General features: G+C 49.5%; 2 protein-coding genes across 8 annotated transcripts in view; both read left to right on the top strand.

Annotated features, from left to right (window-relative positions):
* cabin1 (calcineurin binding protein 1) overlaps positions 1 to 7308 on the top strand; it is a 33621-nt gene extending 26313 nt beyond the window's left edge. Inside the window, 10 exon segments of the mRNA XM_076990211.1 lie at positions 3051 to 3076; positions 4569 to 4742; positions 4745 to 4862; positions 5686 to 5818; positions 5911 to 5920; positions 5922 to 5993; positions 5995 to 6036; positions 6039 to 6104; positions 6232 to 6291; positions 6293 to 7308. Of these exon segments, the coding sequence (XP_076846326.1) occupies positions 3051 to 3076; positions 4569 to 4742; positions 4745 to 4862; positions 5686 to 5818; positions 5911 to 5920; positions 5922 to 5993; positions 5995 to 6036; positions 6039 to 6104; positions 6232 to 6291; positions 6293 to 6376 (785 nt within the window). The 3' untranslated portion in view covers positions 6377 to 7308.
* A 144-nt stretch (positions 7309 to 7452) lies between these two features.
* Positions 7453 to 18046, top strand: tbx16 (T-box transcription factor 16). 7 transcript variants are annotated; one of them, XM_076990183.1, is made up of 10 exons: positions 7453 to 8625; positions 9612 to 14308; positions 14513 to 14669; positions 14809 to 14911; positions 15379 to 15543; positions 15963 to 16109; positions 16445 to 16515; positions 16606 to 16694; positions 16821 to 17040; positions 17157 to 18046. In XM_076990183.1, exons 2-10 carry the CDS (start codon positions 14293 to 14295, stop codon positions 17614 to 17616), a joined length of 1428 nt encoding a protein of 475 aa, XP_076846298.1. In that variant the 5' UTR covers positions 7453 to 8625; positions 9612 to 14292; the 3' UTR covers positions 17617 to 18046. The 7 variants fall into 7 exon arrangements, with proteins under 7 accessions (XP_076846298.1, XP_076846301.1, XP_076846300.1 ...); XM_076990186.1 differs by lacking the exon at positions 7453 to 8625 and having other exon boundaries at positions 8799 to 10072; positions 10365 to 14308; XM_076990185.1 differs by lacking the exon at positions 7453 to 8625 and having other exon boundaries at positions 8799 to 10109; positions 10365 to 14308.
* Positions 18047 to 19555: the final 1509 nt, after the last annotated feature.

The raw sequence follows: 19555 nt of genomic DNA, 5'->3' as shown, positions 1-19555 counted from the left end.
GCATGCTCTCTCCATCTTCTCCCCCTTCCCCTCCCTCTCTCTCTCTCTTTCTCTTTTGATTACTGCTTCGTTAACATGCGGTATCTAAGGGCAGCTCCAGGAGATATCTCGCTAGCTCACCCACCGCCTGTGTCAGCTCCAGTTCCCCCCCCCCTCTCTCTCTCTCTCTCTCACACACACACACTCCTTCGTACTGCTGCCTTGCACAACCACAAAGGACTTAAGCCTGCTTTATACCTCCGGACACGGACGAATTTCGTCCATCCGTACCAAACGTAGCCTCCGTAGGGGGCCACTATACCTCTTTCCGTTTCCAACGTTGTTATGATTTTTTTTATACATCCTCTAGAGGGCAGTATAGTCAAATTTCCGGCACCGACGCACCAGCAATCTCCTCCCAGCTGTTTTTGCATCGCTGTTTATCGCGATGACCTGGCACCGTAGCAGAATGTAGCCTCTAACCAACTCGCAAAGTTTCTTCTTCTAACTCGAGCGTCATTTTTTAAAGTCCAGTACTCTTCTTCATTGATTTTCCCGAATTGGTGTACGTCCGATGCTTCTGACTCTCTACTGCCCCCTGATTTCCGGTTTATATTGCTCCGTTACTACGGATTCGTAAGCGCTCTGGCAACGGACCCACTGACGGATGAAACGACCTCCGGAACCGGACGAAAGGGTCCGTATCCGTAATTACCGTAGGGTGTGAATGGGCCTTAAGAACACGAAGAAAGAAAACAGTTCACTCTTCTCACCCCACAGATCAATCTTCTCACCCCACAAATCACTCTTCTTGCTTGCTGATTACATCGGTTTCTTACCTGCTGTCTTTTAGTGTTTAGTACCAATCACAATAAAAGCAATATAAAAAATAATAAAAGGATAAATCCCTGAACATTAGATTTCAATTTACCTTTAAGTGTATCACAACATGCTGCGGCCAGTGTGACAGCGAAAGAACGCTTTTGTATAGGTGGAGTGTATAGGTGGCGTGTATAGGTGGAGTGTTTGTCTTATCTCACGAGAATGCTGTTGATCAGAACCACCCTCATCTTCCTCTGGGCTGGCTGTGGTTTGGCTGCTCACAGCCACACGGGTCAAACCACAAAACAGTCAGACTGTGTCTGCGTGCTGTAGCGTTTTGCCATGGTAGAATTTTGAAGAACTCTTTAGTGTCCACATTTATACACACACACACACACACACACACACACCACACACACACACACACACACACACACACACACCACACACACACACACACACACACACACACACTGCCTGCTGACTTTTGATGGAAACCCTCACGGTGTTCACTTATGCACTTTTTAATTAATGATGTGAATCACTGGCATTGCCTGTGAACTACATGGCAGTTCGGATTCAGCAGCAAAAATTGTAACGTTCCACATCCTGCAGGGAATGAGGTGTGTGTGTGTGTGTGTGTGTGTGTGTGTGTGTGTGTGTGTGTGTGTGTGTGTGTGTGTGTGTTCAGCTTCATCACCTGCAGAATCCACCCTTTGTTTATTTATTACACGTTTTGACATTCACTGCAGTGTTTATTTTTTATATATGCTTTGATATACTTTGCATCAAGTCACTGTTCATTCCTTATTTGACCCTGTTTGACACTGCTCAGTTCCGGCACCGGTATCGCGCCCATACTGACATTAAAGCTCTGTTGTCCCTTAGACAGACGCTGTGATGCACAACAACTGATTTTACAAGTTGGTGAAATTGGCTGATTCACGTACAGCATGAACGTCGCTGCTGCGGAATTATTTCTATTTGACGTGATGAATCACCACTGACATGGTTTGTGTGCAACTGTGCAGTGGTGAAAACCCTCTTTGGGTTGTTGTGGGTCTTGTGCTGTATTTACATCACTCGGTAAACCTTCTCATGTGTGTTTTGACACCTACCACACCCCCCACCCCCCCTGTCTTTGAAGCCAAGTTAAAAAGAGCCTTAAGTTCTCCACATTCAATAAGCACATTCATACTTTTATTTCCTCTAGCCAATACCACCATGAAGAAGAAATTGAATTGACCCCAGCTTTGCTGTGAGCTTTTTGCATCGGGGCTATATAATTAAACCTTGTGTCTCTTCCTCTCCCGTAAACATAATCATCGCATCATTTCACGTGTGCCGGCCGGGCCCCTCCAAACCTTTTTAAATCCTCATTTCCATAATTGCTGGGGAGAGTGTGTCTCTCTCCGGGTCCTTCCTCTCCTCCTCCTCGCTGGGGGTCTAGTTTTTAGCTCTCTGCATCGTGCTGGACACGAACGGGGCGATGCTTGCGAGTGACCCCGCCTCCTCCCATGACCCCGCCTCCCTCAATGACTCCGCTTCCCTCGGGACCGCTGCCCTTTCCTGATTGGCTGGCGGTCCGGTGGAGGAGGCGGTCCGGTGGAGGAGGCTTTGTGTGCGTTTGGGCTAGACACGTTCGTGGTTGAGTCAGTATTTGTGTTCAGGAGAGGTAGACCACAGTGGGGGGGCGTGAATTAAGAGTTTGGCAAATCATGGATAAAGGTTCAAGGTTACAACCAAAGTTAGTATTTACCTCTTGACTAACTTCTTTACCTGAGAAGTCCTGCCTCTCTCTCTCTCTCTCTCTCTCTCTCTCTCTCTCTCCCTCTCTCTCCCTGTCTCTCAGTGTTTCTATGGCATGGCTAATGTGCTAATGGAATATTCACACTGACACAATGCTGCTGGTCCTTGTGTCTTTCAGCATTTTCTACCTTTAGTGTCTCCGTAGTAACTGGTCTGCCCCTGAGCTATTTGTGAACTCGTGTATTAACATTTGTCCAAGTGTCCAACTCTGTATCTTTAACTAAACTATGAAGAACTGAACTAGTGTTCATGGTCCCCTGCCATCCTTTTGGTGGTGTTTAGTCTTGGTTTGTTGTTTCTATTATAAACTGCTGTCTCTATAAAACCAGGCACTCTTATCCTATCATGTAACTCCCAAGCCCCCTAGTGGTAGAACACGAGAAGACGACAGTAGTTGTGTAACCCTTGACATGTGTGTGATGATTACACCCATGCCCCAGTTCCTAAAGTCTCGTCTCATATGACGGTATGTAAATCTGTGGGATTGGAGAGTTGGGATGTGAGCTACTGGTTTCCAGTAGAGTGTACTGGTCAGAGTGGGGAGTGTGTGTTGCGGGGACCGTGGTGTCGGCGTCTACCACGCTGCTCCAGCACGGCTCGGCTCGCTCCTGTGCTGTCCTGAAATAGAGAAAACCCGCTCAGAACCTCATGCGGCCGTTCTGTCTGACCAGAGAGCGAAACTCGGCCGAGTGTGGGGGGGGGGAGAGTGGGGGGTAGTGCGTGGTCGTTTTGATCAGCTATTGGCTGCGTTCGGCCAGGTTGCCTTGGCAACGGCCGATCCTGTTGTTGTGGGATTTGTTTGTGTTGCTCTGAGTGGTCCTCTAAACTAAGACACACACACACACACACACACGCGCGTGCATACACACATGCACTCTTCTCTCTCTCTCTCTCTCTTTCACACACACACACTCTCCCTCCTAGGACCTCAGGAGTGTGATTGCTGCTCGTGTGTTCGGGCTTTCGTGCGTTCTCTGCGTCTGTCGGTCGTGAGGACACACACTCGTGCCCAGGTGTTGAGGCGTAAGAGGGGAGACTCGTACAGGTAGGCCTCACGCCGACAGCTGATTGGTCGTGTGGAGTGGAACGTTAACGTCAGACTGGTTTGCATGTTTTCCTGTAGCATAGTCGGTGATGATTTCATAGTTGTTGGCTTGGTCTGGATACGGCAGTTCAAAGCTAATAGCCTGATTCTGTGTGGGAGAGGTCCACCCCTGGTTCTGTATGGGGGGAGGTCCACTCCTGGTTCTGTATGGGGGGAGGTCCACTCCTGATTCTGTATGGGGGGGGGGTCTCCACTCCTGGTTCTGTATGGGGGGGGGGGTGGTCCACTCCTTGTTAAGGTGGAAGGCGGTGGTCTTCCCTGGAAAAGCTGCTTTTGAGTTTGGATAATAAGATGTCCTAACTAACTCATGAGGAAGTAAGGGTCTCTCTCAATGACCCCTGTGCTGTGTGTTGGTCTCTCTCACTGACCCCTGTGCTGTGTGTTGGTCTCTCTCACTGACCCCTGTGCTGTGTGTTGGTCTCTCTCACTGACCCCTGTGCTGTGTGTTGGTCTCTCTCACTGACCCCTGTGCTGTGTGTTGGTATCTCTCAATGACCCCTGTGCTGTGTGTTGGTCTCTCTCACTGACCCCTGTGCTGTGTGCTGGTCTCTCTCACTGACCCCTGTGCTGTGTGTTGGTCTCTCTCACTGACACCTGTGCTGTGTGCTGGTCTCTCTCACTGACCCCTGTGCTGTGTGCTGGTCTCTCTCACTGACCCCTGTGCTGTGTGCTGGTCTCTCTCACTGACCCCTGTGGCTGTGTGCTGGTCTCTCTCACTGACCCCTGTGCTGTGTGTTGGTCTCTCTCACTGACCCCTGTGCTGCATATTGTTGTTTATGACTGGTCAGTTGTAGGAGGGCTCAGACGACCTCACGTTGATGCCTTCTTCCTCTTTCCTCTTCTTCTTTCCCAGAATTCCACTGATGCCCCCATCACACCCAGGTTAAGCAAAGACCAGCGAGACGTCTTCTTCCCCGCGTCCTTCTCCACGCCGTGCCTGCACACACACACTCCCCCACTACCAGCCCAGGACCACGAGGCCAAACTCAGCAAAGCCCCGCGACCCCTCCCCACACACACACACTCACACACACACCCTGCACACACAGCCAGCTCTTCAGCCCACCCCCAGCACAGCAGGACCAATCGCAGCCCAGGACGACTTCCGGTCAGCCAATAGCGGGCATGGCATTCTTACCCCATACAGGTAAGGCACAGTTCAGCATGTCTGAGGCCTCATAATATCTTATAACCTTTTACATCTCACGTGCACAGATTCTACATGTCACAAAACTGGTTTCCATCTGTTTTGGATGCATGGCGAAAATAAAAGAGACCAGCAGAGGGCAGACTAGAGCACTGGATCTAATACACGGACCTGAATCTCACCAGCCATCAAACTGATCTGATGTTCACGTCATTACTGCTTATCAATTATATTACATAGATAATAGATGGCAAAATTATTAATACATCAAATCGACATACATGCGTGCACACACACACACACACACACACGCACACACACGACTGTGTGAGGTTGAGGAGAGTCTTTCTATGTCGGGCCACTGTGTTCAGAGCTCCACACTCGGTTGCTAGGGAAACAGAGATGGATAGATAGAGTAGAATATTGCATTAGTTGTTTGTGAGTCCATGATGCATACCTCTGTTGTGTGTGTGTGTGTGTGTCGTCTTTATGGCTAATGTGTATATTGTGGAAGCCGTTTGTCCCAAGATTAATATTACTATGTATTTGCCAACACTTCTAACTTTGTTTAAACTACACTTTAAGTCTGAATTGACTGCATGTGGATTGTCAAAATAGTGAAAATTCAGGGCTGTCAGATTCTTATAGTCTAGTTCAGATCAGAGTGTTATACTACATCTCCGGTGTGGACCTGCTGAGCTTTGTCTCATTTGTCCTGCTGTTCTGTGTGTGTGTGTGTGTGCGTGTGCGTGTGTGTGCGTGTGCGTGTGCGTGTGCGTGTGTGTGTGTGTGTGTGTGTGTGTGTGTGTGTGTGTGTGTGTAGATGACCGAGAACCCTTTGCTCCGGAGGGTCTTGTGTACAGACAGCAGGAGCCTCACTTGTATCAGCAGATGAACATGTCCGCTGTCTCTCCGAGTCAGGACATGCAGGACTGGGGGCGGTGTCGATCCCGCAGGTAAACACTCCCGCACGCACGCGCTCTTCCTGAACCTGCCTGTAGACGTTTATAGCGCCGTAGTGGACCAGGGTGTGTGTCTTCCGTCCCAGCAGAGGGCTCCGAGCAGTCCAAGTGTGCCGACCCCAGCCGCATCCGCTCCCGGATCCCCCCCAACATGCCCAAACTGCTCATCCCCCTCCACGGCGGCCAAATTCCCCCCCGAGATCACCGTCACGCCCCCCCCACGCCCACACTGCTCTCCCCCAAAGGCAGCATCTCGGAGGAGACCAAGCAGAGACTCAAAGTAAGCCTGAAACAGCCGTCAGCCGAGCTCCCGTTAGACGGTGCAGCCCTGGCCCGTCCGAGAGAGGCGGTTCCTTGAACGTTTCTCACGGTTCTGTCCTCCTCTCTCTCTCCTTCTCCTCCCCCAGAACGTGATTCTGGCATCCCAGTCGGCAGCTAACGTGAAGAAGGACACGCTGACCCAACCGGGCGCTGGAGGTCCAGGAGACGTCCAGCCAGGAGTCCTCGCTGGACAGTGAGTCAGACGAAGAGGACGACTACATGGACATTTGAACGCTGAACTCTGACCTCTCACCTGCAGGGGACGCCATAGAGCCCAGAATGATCCCAGATGGCACTGTGGAGCCAAATCACAACCACCCCACCACACACACACACACACACACACACACACACACGCCCCATCTCGAGTCAGCGGAATGTTCCGGGTTTCTCTGCAGCGTTTGTGTAGTTCATGTCCGTGTGCTGCAGCAGTGTCTGGTGGCCCCCAGGACCAGGTCTGGCAGTACCCCCCCACCCCCATAGCTCTGCACCACATTTCTGCTCTTGCTTTCTCGTTTTGCTTGTGGAACAACGATGCTGCCAATTGCCAGCGGCCCATCCGGACCCCTGAAGACACAGCCGAACCACACCGACCCGTGACAGCTACCGTTCGACCAGTGCATGACGGGCCTCCTCTTCTCAGTCCAAACTGGTGTTTATACCAGCGCTATGCACACCGTCTGTTTAACGCAGATAGCTCAGAAACTCCAGCTAGTGGGGCATTAAAATCTTCAACGTACTGCCATCTGTTCCCCTTAAATATTTGGTTGCAATATTTAATTTGGCTGCATTGTAAATTAAACATTATCGAAGGTGCTGTGGTTAAAATTGTACCACGAGAACCGATATTTGCTGCAAGCAAGCACAGAGATGTTCAAGAATTGTGTGTGTGTGTGTGTGTGTGTGTGTGTGTTTTGGCCAGTGTTTGCATGTGTACCCATGCTCCACGCATGCGTGCATGTGTGTGTGTGGGGTGGATATTGGGTCGTGCACGTGAAGCTTCTCGCATGGATCTCCCGTTCACATGTTTGCGCTTTAGCTCTTTGCCCGTTCTGACCTTCTAATGACGGCACCGGTTTACAGCTTCCTGTAGCGCTGACCAATCAGAAAAAAACAAAAAAAAAAATGAACAAAATAAGATTTATAAACTGTTTTCCACCAAAGTTTACATTTGTCTATACATTGGAATAACTGGACACAGGAGGGGGGAGGGGGTAACTCACAGCGCCAGCACCAGACACGCCCTTTGCGGCGGTCTAACAGTGGGAGGGCTCGGGCGTGAATGTGACCTACGCCTCCTGGAGCGGTGACTCCTCCCCTTTAGGGTCTCCTGCTCTCCTCCGTCGCATCTCTGCTCCCTGATTGGGTGTTTGGAAACCGTAGCTGAGTCTCCGGCAGCCGTGTAGCGTGTCCCCCTGACACCAGAACCAGGAGAGGAAGGGCGACCCCTTCGCCCCCGTCTGTACGCACGCCCTCCCCCCTCACCACGCTTCCTTACCAGAGCGTGTGTGACCTGTTGCCTTGGCACAGCTGCTGGCAACCTTTCACCCCTCGCACGGGGGCGTGTAGTTCGGCAGCCTCTTGCAGCTCTGCTCAGCATGTAAAACTGCGAGGTCATGAGAAACTATGTCTGGGAGGAACGATGTCTCTGAGAGGAACGATGTCTCTGCGAGAAACGATGTCTCTGCGAGAAACGATGTCTCTGCGAGGAACGATGTCTCTGAGAGGAACGATGTCTCTGCGAGGAACGATGTCTCTGCGAGGAACGATGTCTCTGCGAGAAACGATTCTCTGCGAGAACGATGTCTCTGCGAGGAACGATGTCTCTGCGAATCGCCTTGGACGCGTCGTGCAGACGTTTGACCTGTGCACCACTCTCCCCTGCAGATCCTTTCAGGGGGTCACCTTGACCTCCTTTCCAAATACCTGAACGTTTTCTCTTCTTTATTTTTATGAATGTTTTCTATGAGTAGAAGGATAAATAACCTCCAGTATTTTTATTGATTACCGAATCGAGAAACCTTTTTTTGCAAAGAGAAAAGCTCGCGTTGACGGACACGGCGTACATCCGGTGGACATTAGACCCGACGTCTGACCAAGACTACCTGGAACAGATTGAGATGTTTGTATTTTTCTGTGGTTTGTAAAAGAGATTTTCCCTTTTGTATGTGTGGGCTGGGCGTGTACGGTGGTGGCCGGTCGGAGGGCTTGCGTGGGGGGTGGGGGACACCGCTTCTCACCTCTGATCAAGCTTTTTTCACAGACGGTTGATATTTTCTCTTTCCTTACTTGCTGCATTCAAATGTCACCAAACCAAAAATAACACTTGATAACACTTTTACCCTGGCCTCTGTGTTGTTTGTGTACACTACAGCAGGTAACCTCATTCCACACCTCAGATCTCTTCATGACTTTAGTCTCTCTTCAGACTGCGGTCAAACGTGTGAACTGCGGTCACACACCAAGCCTGCACATGATAGGTATCAGTATGGAAGGTTTCTGACCAATGATGCACAAATGTTTTTTTTTAAACACAGTAACCTCAGTCCCATCCTGTCTCCAGCATTAAAAATTGCAGTAAAAATTGTGATTTTGTAAAATGTTGCTTTCCCAGTTAATAGGGGGGGGGGGGGGGGGGGTGAGGGGGGGACATTTTGTGAACTCTCTCTTTCCCTGCTGCTACCTGTGAAGTACCAACGGGTCATTTTGCTGCTGGGTCCTGCTGGGTCGTGTGTGCAGGGCGGACAGGCAGGACGGACTGGCGTCCCTCAGTCCTGCTACAGAACATCAGACCCTGTTAGCGGGTCCCAGAGGTTTCTTATAAAGTGCTGCCAATTTGTTCTGGTCCCTTTGGCAAGGACACTACGCTTCCAGCTCTGTGTTCTTACATACGAGACCAAATGTGTGTCTCCTCTTGTCCGTGGGCAGATGGCCAGCATCGACCACTCCTCTGTTTGCTTAGAGAGTCGTGAGTGATTTTTAATGCTATATTGGGCATAGTTATTTTTCATCCTTTAGCAAAAGATTTTTGTTTAAACTAAACCTCATTAGTTTAGTAAAAGCAGTGTTTTTGGTTGTTTTTGGTGTTTGTTTGCTGCTGTTTGTTTGTTTGTTTGTTTTTCTCCTCTGCCTGGATTTTAAACTGCTCCCAGTACATCATAAGAACCTTTTTGTCCACACTCTGAGAACACCGTTTTATAGATCTGTGCTAATTTGACATTTTTATTTTGGTTTATTTTGGGGGGGTTCCAGCACAGTGCGCACCACGCATACATGGCTCAGCTCAATGTGCCTCTTAATGGCTTGTACCTGAGCCCTGAAAGTGGCAATTAGAGCATCAAAAGGGAGCGTTGCATGGCTAATGCCAGCGAAAGGTGTGAGATTTCTCGTCGGGCCCCGGCGGGGAGGGGCTTTATGGGGCCCCGAGCCGTCTGAGGACCAGCCCCCTGTGCCTGTGTATTGGCAGTTGTTAAGCTGTTGAGTGTGGTGTCCATGTGAGGTTGGACAAATGGCACACGCGGTCCACTCCTTCTGCCCTCTGCACCTGGGACAAGGGGTCAAACTGGCAGAAACACACTGAAGTTAAAGATGAGTATAAGTGTGGCTTTTAGTTTTTTTTTTGTTTGTTTAAGAGTTAAAATACGGAAACATATCGCTTGGCCGATAGTGATTGCTTCTTCCTTTGAACAAAGTTCTTTGTCCCTTTTCCTCCTTCTGTCACAAATTTTCAGGACTTAGTACTTGGACAAAGTCAAGAGTGTCCGTGTCGCTGCTAAACGTCCTCCCTTCAAACCGCCCTCCTCTACACACCTAAATCATAATGATCGTGGCCATGGCTTTGAGCTCCACTGCCCAGATCGTGCTGCACTGGCCAAGGATCCGAGTCACCTCCCAAACGGCTCAAGACCAAAGCCACGCTCACCACAGGTCTGCGCCCGTGGACCCAGAGCTGCTCGCAAACAGGGTTTGGCTGGCTTTGCTCTCTTGATCTCTGTGGGGTCTTCTACAGAAAGCCTGGTGTGATGTTTAGATACGACACCTCAGACAACTTTACGTTTCCTCTCTAGGCAGTCCATGTGTTTTCAGCAACACATTAATGATATTTTAACCTGATCAAAGAGTGTATGCATAATTTCTTGACGTGGTTCACAGGCAGGGGAGGTTGGCGGGGAGGTGAGTGAGCCCATCCTTGACCCTGTCTTTCATCTTTCTGTTATAGACCCTTGTAGATGTTTCTCCCAGCAAAGTAGCAGACTGATCATTGGAGGCAGGTTTTCCAACCCATGAATCACCATGAATCGAATGTGTTCATGGGCTCATTATGGTCCGTAAGCAACGAGGAGATTTCCTGCGTTTGCTACATTTCCTTCCTTCTCTGTAAGTGTGTAATCATGTGTGTCATTTCTAACTATATAAACACCTTGTAGGTGTTAATAAGCTAGCAGGCCTTAAAGAGAAGCAGGGTGCTCAAATCTTCAAGACCAACGTGCTGCTGTGTGCAGGTAGCGGTGTAGATGGTTTCACCTTTCTCACACACACACACACACACACACACACACACACACTACTGTGTGCAGGCAGCGGTGTAAATGGTTTCACCTTTCTCACACACACACACACACTACTGTGTGCAGGCAGCGGTGTAAATGGTTTCACCTTTCTCTCACACACACACACACACTACTGTGTGCAGGTAGCGGTGTAGATGGTTTCACCTTTCTCACACACACACACACACACACACACACACACACACACACACACACACTACTGTGTGCAGGTAGCGTTGTAGATGGTTTCACCTTTCTCACACACACACACACACACACACACACGCAAACACATACACACTACTGTGTGCAGGTAGCGGTGTAGATGGTTTCACCTTTCTCACACACACACACTACTGTGTGCAGGTAGCGGTGTAGATGGTTTCACCTTTCTCACACACACACACACGCAAAACACATACACACTACTGTGTGCAGGCAGCGGTGTAAATGGTTTCACCTTTCTCTCTCACACACACACACACACACACACACACTACTGTGTGCAGGTAGCGGTGTAAATGGTTTCACCTTTCTCTCTCTCACACACACACACACACACACACACACCTCTTGAGCTTGCTCCCTTCAGTTTCTGATGGGGAACATGTCATATATCCCCCCATAAGTCAGTGTCCTCTGTCAGTGTTGATGGGCGTCAACGCTGTGGATGTAAACACTTTACCCCATCATCATTTTTACAAGCCGTAGCTTGAGAGGGCTGGGTGGGTGTGGGAAGAGAGCCTACACCAGTACCAGCCCTGTGGCTCGTCCAATCACTGGGCTCAAAAATACAGTTGAGCAGATCTAAGACTTCCCAGATGTTCGTGTCCAGCACAGCCCTGTCTAAGGTCGCGAACTTGTCATGAACTTGTTTCCAGAACATTCAGGAAGGTGTGTGTGCGTGTGTGTGTGTGTCCTCAGTATGGAGTGAGATGAGCCACAGATCACGTGTGGTTTCTACCAGCTCTTTCCAGATGGAAACTAAAACCAGGCTATCACGCCTTTGAGAGAGAGAGAGAAAGAGAGAGAGAGAGAAGCATTGACTGGTCCATCTCTTCTCCCTGCCTTCCGAGGGCTTTTAATGATAATCTGAAATCTGTCAGGAGTGTGACAAGATCTTTAGACACTCTTCTTTACTCTGTATGGGTGGGTTTGATTTATAATACTAATATACATCCACTGAGTGTAGCTTGTGTTCTTAAAAGCAGTCAATACTTTCACAGCTGGAGGCTTTCAGCTCATAAACATGCAGTCCTCCTCCAACTGTTTCTCCCTTTATGGGTAGTTTTAGTCCCATTTCACTCTTACTGCATTCACAAAGATGCAGTAACAACACATTTCCGTCTGAGAATTAGTTTGATATTGACTGAAACTGAGACTGGCGCTTAGGAAGCAGTTATTTATCCCTCTGAAGGTCTGTGGGCTCGGACATTAAACTGCAGGTCATCAGAGTGCCCAACCACAGGCAATAGTGCCTTACACAAAAATCAGTGGTATTAAAATGTCGGCCTTTTAAGGTGAACCATGGCACGTTTGGACATTAGATAGAACTCTCAGATTTAGAGGACTGGCTGCACTTTGATGGCACACAGTAAATTGTACATCGGCACTAACCAGACTGGCCCTCTGTTATTAATATGATCATGCAGACGCTCGATTTGGTTTATGTTGATACTGATGCAGCCCAGGAGATCCTTCAGTGTGTGGAATAGCTCTAATTTCAGAAATTTCTAAATAGAAGCCAATAAACTCACTTCTGATTCAGAAATGCAAAAATAAGTTTGGAAGCGGAGTAACTAGAGAGAACTGACCAAGTCGCCGGCTTTTCTCTCTTTTAAAACAAAGTTCACATTTTATTATTTAACCAATAAACATTTTAAGAGCCCTGCGTCTCAGAGGCGTCTCCAGACTGTCTCCGCTGCTCAGTCACTCGTTTGTGAATACGGCAGCACTCACATCATTTGACTTTCAGTCCCAAATGAATATCAATAGTTAGCCATGTCCTCCACAGATTATTACACAGATAAAAACCCCCGTCTGCACCGTGGTGTTTGTTCTCTGTAACTGGAGACCAATTATGCTAACAGGCTGTGAAGTGCTGGGCCATACAGCCATCCCCCCCCATCACTCACCCGCACCCCCTGCTTCTTCCACACTCTGTCCTCCTCAGCTCTTACCTACCTGAGCCATGTCTGTTCCTTCAATACTCTTCTAAATCTGGCCAGTGTCAGCCATCTTCTCCATGGTTTCCCATCCATCTCACTGTAAACACGCACTCTCTCCACGTCTCTTTCTTCTCTCTATGCATGAATTGAAAGCTTGAAACCCCTCAGGGGAACAAGCCCGTGTTCCTAATGGGATTAAGCCTCAAAAAGCATCGTCACGTCTAGACACACCGAATCCACAACACACCACCCCCCCCCCCCCCCCCGGATCCCCTCAGCTCTCACTGTGGAGCAGGGCAATGCCCCCACAGGTACGCTCACCTGTGCCCTCGCCCCCAGGACCTGCGCTCCATCACGGCTCCATAAAAGAGCAAAGTTCCTTCTGTTTCTCTAATGGAGGTGATTTTCATTACACATTCACCTAAAGATTAACTGACAGGCCTGATGGATCGCATACAAATAAACAATCGTACATGTCCTTAAAACACTACATATGAGTAGTTGATCTCTATATAATAAACATACACATAATTTATGTAATAAATATATAATATAAAACACTTTGGTAACAGCACATAGAATGACACTATTTGCTAAGTTATTTCTCTCCTGTGCAGATATCAATGTGTTTACTACATTTAAAGGCAATCCATGCCTTATTTCCTTAACTGTGTAGAATTCAGAGACCTTTGCATTGACTACCTTTCAATTTATTTAAACTAATTTATTTAAATGTGACCTGCACATATGACGCAATAATTATTACCGGTTATCATGATCAGTCAGTATCAACGCTGTGTGTGTTGCGGCTATGAGAATGAGTGGAGAAGTGTGTGTGAAGTAGAAAACGCCCCCAGAGTGCAATGGGACCCATTTGTGTGAATGTGTAAATATGTCATATAGGGTTAGACACTCTACGATCTTACTCACATTAGTGGACTATATTAGGGTGGTTTTGGTGTTGACATGGCCAACATGCTCTAGTAAGGCCTGTGCGTATTTGCTTAAAAGTCTTTTAGCAGTTCATAAAGATGGCCTTCCTCCTCTGGTCCCCTTCCTGTTGGGACTCTATCAAGGCTCTGCTAAGTCTCTTTGATTTCACCCTTCCTCCAATCACACGATGACATTGACTCATCACTAGGCCACTTCAAAGGGTGTGAATGGGGGCCCAGGCCCCGCCCACCCTCCGGGTCCCTTTAAAGGTGTCGGGCGTGCTCACCGCTCCTCAGAAAGCTAACTGCCCTTACCCTTGTCTGGACCTAACCGATCAGCGCCTGAGTATCTGTGGATCTAGCTGGAACTTTACGAGGGAGCATATGGAGAGTCTGGTGATGTGACTGGAGACTCTTGGGAGGACACGCTGAGCGTTCGGTTCTGGTCCGTTTGACCCGATTTCTTTGCCAGAAACAGCTTGTGAAAAGTGTGGGGAATGCAGTCCATTAGAGGTGAGTACTGGCTTGAATTTGGACCATGAACACTGATTTCATATTGCAAAGTTATTTGCATTTCATGCTGTTAGGCGTTTCAGAACCCTACTAACCGTAATTGCATGATGAAGATTAAAAAATAACTTAAAGCCCTGTAGACTCCCTGTGCTTCTTCACTCATCCTGATCTCTCCATTTCTCCTCTATGTTCTTCTTTGTTCAGACCTCAAACACAACTTCAGCATCCCACCCCCAACCACCGTGGCTGGCGCCCCCGACTCCTATCACCACGGCAACATCAGGATGACCCTGGAGGACGCGGAGCTCTGGAAGTCTTTCCATGAGATCGGCACCGAGATGATCATCACCAAACCCGGCAGGTAGGAGACCCGCTGCGTAGCGGACCGCACAAGCCATCAGTGGTCCACTGTTTATGGAGCATGTGTACAAAATATACCACCGTCCAACAAGACGTGGGCAGAGATTCTGATGCATGTTGTGTGTAATTGTACATTGCAGGAGAATGTTCCCACACTGTAAGATCAATCTTTCTGGACTTGTGCCCTACGCTAAGTACATTCTGCTGGTGGACATGGTACCTGAAGATGGCTTCAGATACAAGGTGAGAAGCAGCTGTCTCGATTCCACCCAGGTTAGACAGTACGGAGACACTGAGCTGATGCGGTGTCTCTTCAGGACACTTTGTCTTTCCTGTTGCTGGTCCTTGGTGCTAGACGAGACCATCAGTATACGTGCTCAGTAAATGGGGAGAGGGTGAATTTGTGATTTGAGATCAAACAGAAGCGACTGGTGCGCTGGGGCAGTTGGTGTGTGTGTCTGTGTGTGTCCTTCTCCCTCTCACCACCGACCCACTTCAAAGCAGCCCCAATTCTTCCTGTTTTTACAGGACCCACTGGGGGGGCACATCACCTCCCTCCCTCCCCCCCATCACCTCACACTCACCCCTCCCCCGGTCCCATTGCCACTGTAGAGACTCAGCTTCAAATCTTTCACATCCTTGCCTGGTTTTAAACTCTCTCTCTCTCTCTCTCTCTCTCTCTCTCTCTCTCTCTCTCTCTCTCTGGACAGTGGAATAAGGATAAGTGGGAGTTGGCGGGGAAGGCGGAGCCTCACCCCCCGTACCGGACGTACCTCCACCCAGACTCGCCCGCGCCAGGCAGCCACTGGATGAAGCAGCCCGTCTCCTTCCTCAAGCTCAAGCTCACCAACAACGCCCTGGACCAGCACGGCCACGTGAGTGCCTCACCGCGGGGCTGTCTGCTTCCTGTCGGTCTTCTGTCCGCACGATTTGTCTGGTTTTTGTATGCTTGTTGGGTTTGGTTGTGTTATACACGATGCTCACTTCACACTGTTTGTAGTTTGGTCTGTTTGGATTTTAAAATGGTATTGGATAGATTTTTTTTTAAAGGCCAGTTTAGCTTTTAGCAGGTAATTGGTGAACTTGTGCACATTGTGCTGAATGTTAGCGTGTGCTGAATGTTAGCGTGTGCTGAATGTTAGGGTGTGCTGAATGTTAGCGTGTGCTGAATGTTAGCGTGTGCTGAATGTTAGCGTGTGCTGAATGTTAGCGTGTGCTGAATGTTAGGGTGTGCTGAATGTTAGCGTGTGCTGAATGTTAGCGTGTGCTGAATGTTAGCGTTCCTCCCACGTAGATCATCCTGCACTCTATGCACCGCTACCACCCGCGCTTCCACATCGTGCAGGCGGACGACCTGTACAGCGTGCGCTGGAGCGTCTTCCAGACCTTCACCTTCCCAGAGACCTCCTTCACCGCCGTCACTGCCTACCAGAACACCAAGGTTTGTCTCTCTCTCTCTCTCTCACACACACACACACACACACACACACACACACACACACACACACACACCTCCTTCACCGCCGTCACTGCCTACCAGAACACCAAGGTTTGTCTCTCTCTCTCACACACACACACACACACACACACACACACACACACACACACACACACACACACACACACACACACACAGACCTCCTTCACAGCTGTCACTGCCTACCAGAACACCAAGGTTTGTCTCTCTCTCTATCTCTCTCTCTCTCTCTCTCACACACACACACACACACAGAGTGCTTTCATGTGTGATCAGTTTATCATCTTTCCTTTGCACAGATAACCAAACTGAAGATTGACAACAACCCCTTTGCCAAAGGATTCAGAGACGAGGGCACAAACTCCAAAAGGTAACGAGCCAGCCGCTAACGAGCTCACCTGCTGGGATCACGCACGTGCACCACTGTTAACCATCTTGCTGTCTTGCCATCCCCTCACAGACGTGCCAGCCGTGGGACGGCCGACCCTGAACGACTGTCGAAGAAGTTGAACCCCACGACAAAGGACTCGGATCAAGGCTCTTCACCAGGTACACGACTGACCTCTCTCAACCGACGCTCCGCACGGGTTCTGTGTCTGCCCAACCCTTTAAGTGGGCTGCCGTGTATCTCCAGTATCAGTCATCCATGTAAACTCACTGGAATTATTATTTCAGATTTGCAACACTCCTCCTGTGACGGTCTGGACGAGGGCAGAGCAGTTCGCAAGGACTCTGGGGAGGTGAAGGAGGAGCGGTACTCCCCGTGGGGGTGCGTGTCCGACAGGGAGAGCGGCGGCAACGTGATGGGTCAAGACTCGCCCGCTGGGTCCGAACCTCGAGACGTGTACAGCACCGAGCAACTTGTGCCGGGCCACAGCACATACCAGCCTTACAGGTATGCACGTCACACCACCACCATCGCTGAAGTCTTGTTATTAAAGACCTATGCGTTAATAACTTAAAAGCACATTAAGACGAAACCCCTAATGTTAACGCTGGCTCTTCACGCAGGTTCCACGAGTATGGAAAGTCTCCGTCTCCCTCGTCCTCCAGCGCGCCCGGTGTCCTCGGCAGCAGTGCCAGCCGTTCGGGGTTCGAGTCCCGCGTCCCCGACGTCGCCACCGTGCCCGAGCACGAAAGCAAGGCCGCCGCCCACGAGTCAGGCCCCGCCCTCTGCCCGCCTCCCCCCGCGGCCGCACCGCAGGACTACGCCGGGGTCCTCAACATGGCCCAGGCCAAGCCGGCCATACTGGGCCACCATCCCCTGTACACGCCGTACGGGGCAGAGCAGGCCCTGGGGCAGTGGGGCGGGGCTAGTTCCGCGCAGTACACCCCAGCCCCGCCCACCCACCACCACCACCACCACCACCTAGCCACCGACTACAGCACCCAGGCTGTCCATCACAGCTATCATCATGGCAACGTCACCGACTGGAGCCAGTACCCGCTGTTTTCGTATTCCTGCTGGTGATGGGGGCCATAGCGCCGTAGCGTGTCCCTGTGGAAGACCTCCCACCCGGGCCTGGACACCCGCACCAGAGACCGAGCGGCTCTGTGTGACTCCAGAATCCCCAGAAAAAGAGACTGTGATTAGACTCGGAGCACAGGAGTCACATAGAGCGTATCTGGGGAGAAGAAAAGTCTGGATTTTAGTTCATTATGTGTTTTCTTAAAGATTCTATTGTCCACTTATGATTTGAAAGAACACACTTTAAGCCTGAGTTTGTGCTGACTGCATGGTGAAGAAATAAATGTTCCGGTGGGGTTCCTCCCAACGTAACCAGCAAGGCCGCTTGGTCAGAGCCAAAGAGCAGGACGTGTATATTTATTTGTTTTCATGCTGATTAATATTATTATTTTTGTAAAAAGTGTGCGCTGCAAGTGACTGTGTTGAAACTGGATTGCCATGTCTGAAAATAATAATAAATTTGCTAAATATGATGTAAAAGTCCCTCGTGGTGATGGTTTTTGTTATTGTCGATGACTGAGCCGTGTTCTATTTGTTGACTATATGTTCTGGGGAAGTACGCCAGACTAGTTTGTGGGTTGAGCTGATGAGAGTAATTAGTAAGTCTGTGTCACATCCTTAAATACTTGCTGAGATCTTTGTATCAGAACATAAGGCACTGGCGCTGTGCTACAGTTGTGATGTTGTCGTGTGAACAGGTCCAACGGGTTAAGCAACTTTCAGCAGTTTTTGAGAAGCCTTGTTTGCATGTAATGTCCGCCACATTTTCACGTGCTGACATGGAGATGTTGAACAGGGTTCTGCATGAGCGTGACAACTAACCTCCATTTATAAAACCTGGACCTGCATGAGAACGTCCAGACCACGCTGAGGGTCTCGCTCCTTCACTTTATTTTGTTTCTTTGCTTGTTTTTGTTTGTTCTCCTCATTTTGCTTTTCTTTGTTGACCTTAATGAGGAGCCCACCCAACCCCACCACTGGTTCTCCACCCAGGCTGTTGGAGATCTGTGGTTCATTCTTCCACAGCAGGACAGAGGGCTCAACGTCTCTTAAGTACCGTGAAAATGGGGGAGGGAGGAACACTTGCCATATGAAAAGAACAGACAGACACTGATAGCTGCCCTATCCTACAGCCCAGGTGCTAATCACTCACATAAAGGGAGTGTGTGTGTGGGGGGGTGTGTGGGGGGGGGGGGGGGGTGTGTTTGTGGGTGTGTGTGTGTGTTTGTGTGTGCAGTCCTTCATCCTCAATAATTTTTTTACTCTTCAAGAGACAAAATGTGACTATTTTTTTTTTACATTCATTTTCTTATTTTACTTTTCATACTTCCACAGAGCTGGGGTGGATTTGGTAGGGACGCAATAGAGCACTCACCCTAACTGTAACACTAACTAAGGCCCTACCAAGGGTCCTCCCTCACAACACACACACTAGGGCACTCACCCTAACTGTAACACTAACTAAGGCCCTACCAAGGGTCCTCCCTCACAACACACACACTAGGGCACTCACCCTAACTGTAACACTAACTAAGGCCCTACCAAGGGTCCTCCCTCACAACACACACACTAGGGCACTAACCATAACCCTCACCATATCTGTAACACTAACTAGGGTCCTCCCTCACGACACACACACTAGGGCACTAACCCTAACCCTCACCCTAACTGTAACACTAAGGCCTTACCAAGGGTCCTCCCTCATTACACTCCCACTAGGGCACTAACCCTAACCCTCACCCTAACTGTAACACTAACCAAGGCCTTACCAAGGGTCCTCCCTCACGACACACACACTAGAACACTAACCCTAACCCTCACTGTAACTGTAACCCTAACTAGGGCCCTACTAAGTGCCCTCCCTCACGACACACACACTAGAGCACTAACCCTAACCCTCACTGTAACTGTAACCCTAACTAGGGCCCTACTAAGGGCCCTC

This window comes from Brachyhypopomus gauderio, unplaced genomic scaffold (assembly GCF_052324685.1).
Source record: "Brachyhypopomus gauderio isolate BG-103 unplaced genomic scaffold, BGAUD_0.2 sc74, whole genome shotgun sequence".
Classification (NCBI taxonomy): Eukaryota; Metazoa; Chordata; class Actinopteri; order Gymnotiformes; family Hypopomidae; genus Brachyhypopomus; species Brachyhypopomus gauderio.
Note: the sequence above shows the minus strand (reverse complement) of the source record. Positions and strands in the feature narration are given on the sequence as shown.

Coding starts and splice junctions, on each gene's coding strand:
- tbx16 (XM_076990183.1), top strand. Junction 14,670..14,808: donor ATCATCACCAAACCCGGCAG/GTAGGAGACCCG, acceptor TGTACATTGCAG/GAGAATGTTCCCACACTGTA. Junction 16,516..16,605: donor GAGGGCACAAACTCCAAAAG/GTAACGAGCCAG, acceptor ATCCCCTCACAG/ACGTGCCAGCCGTGGGACGG.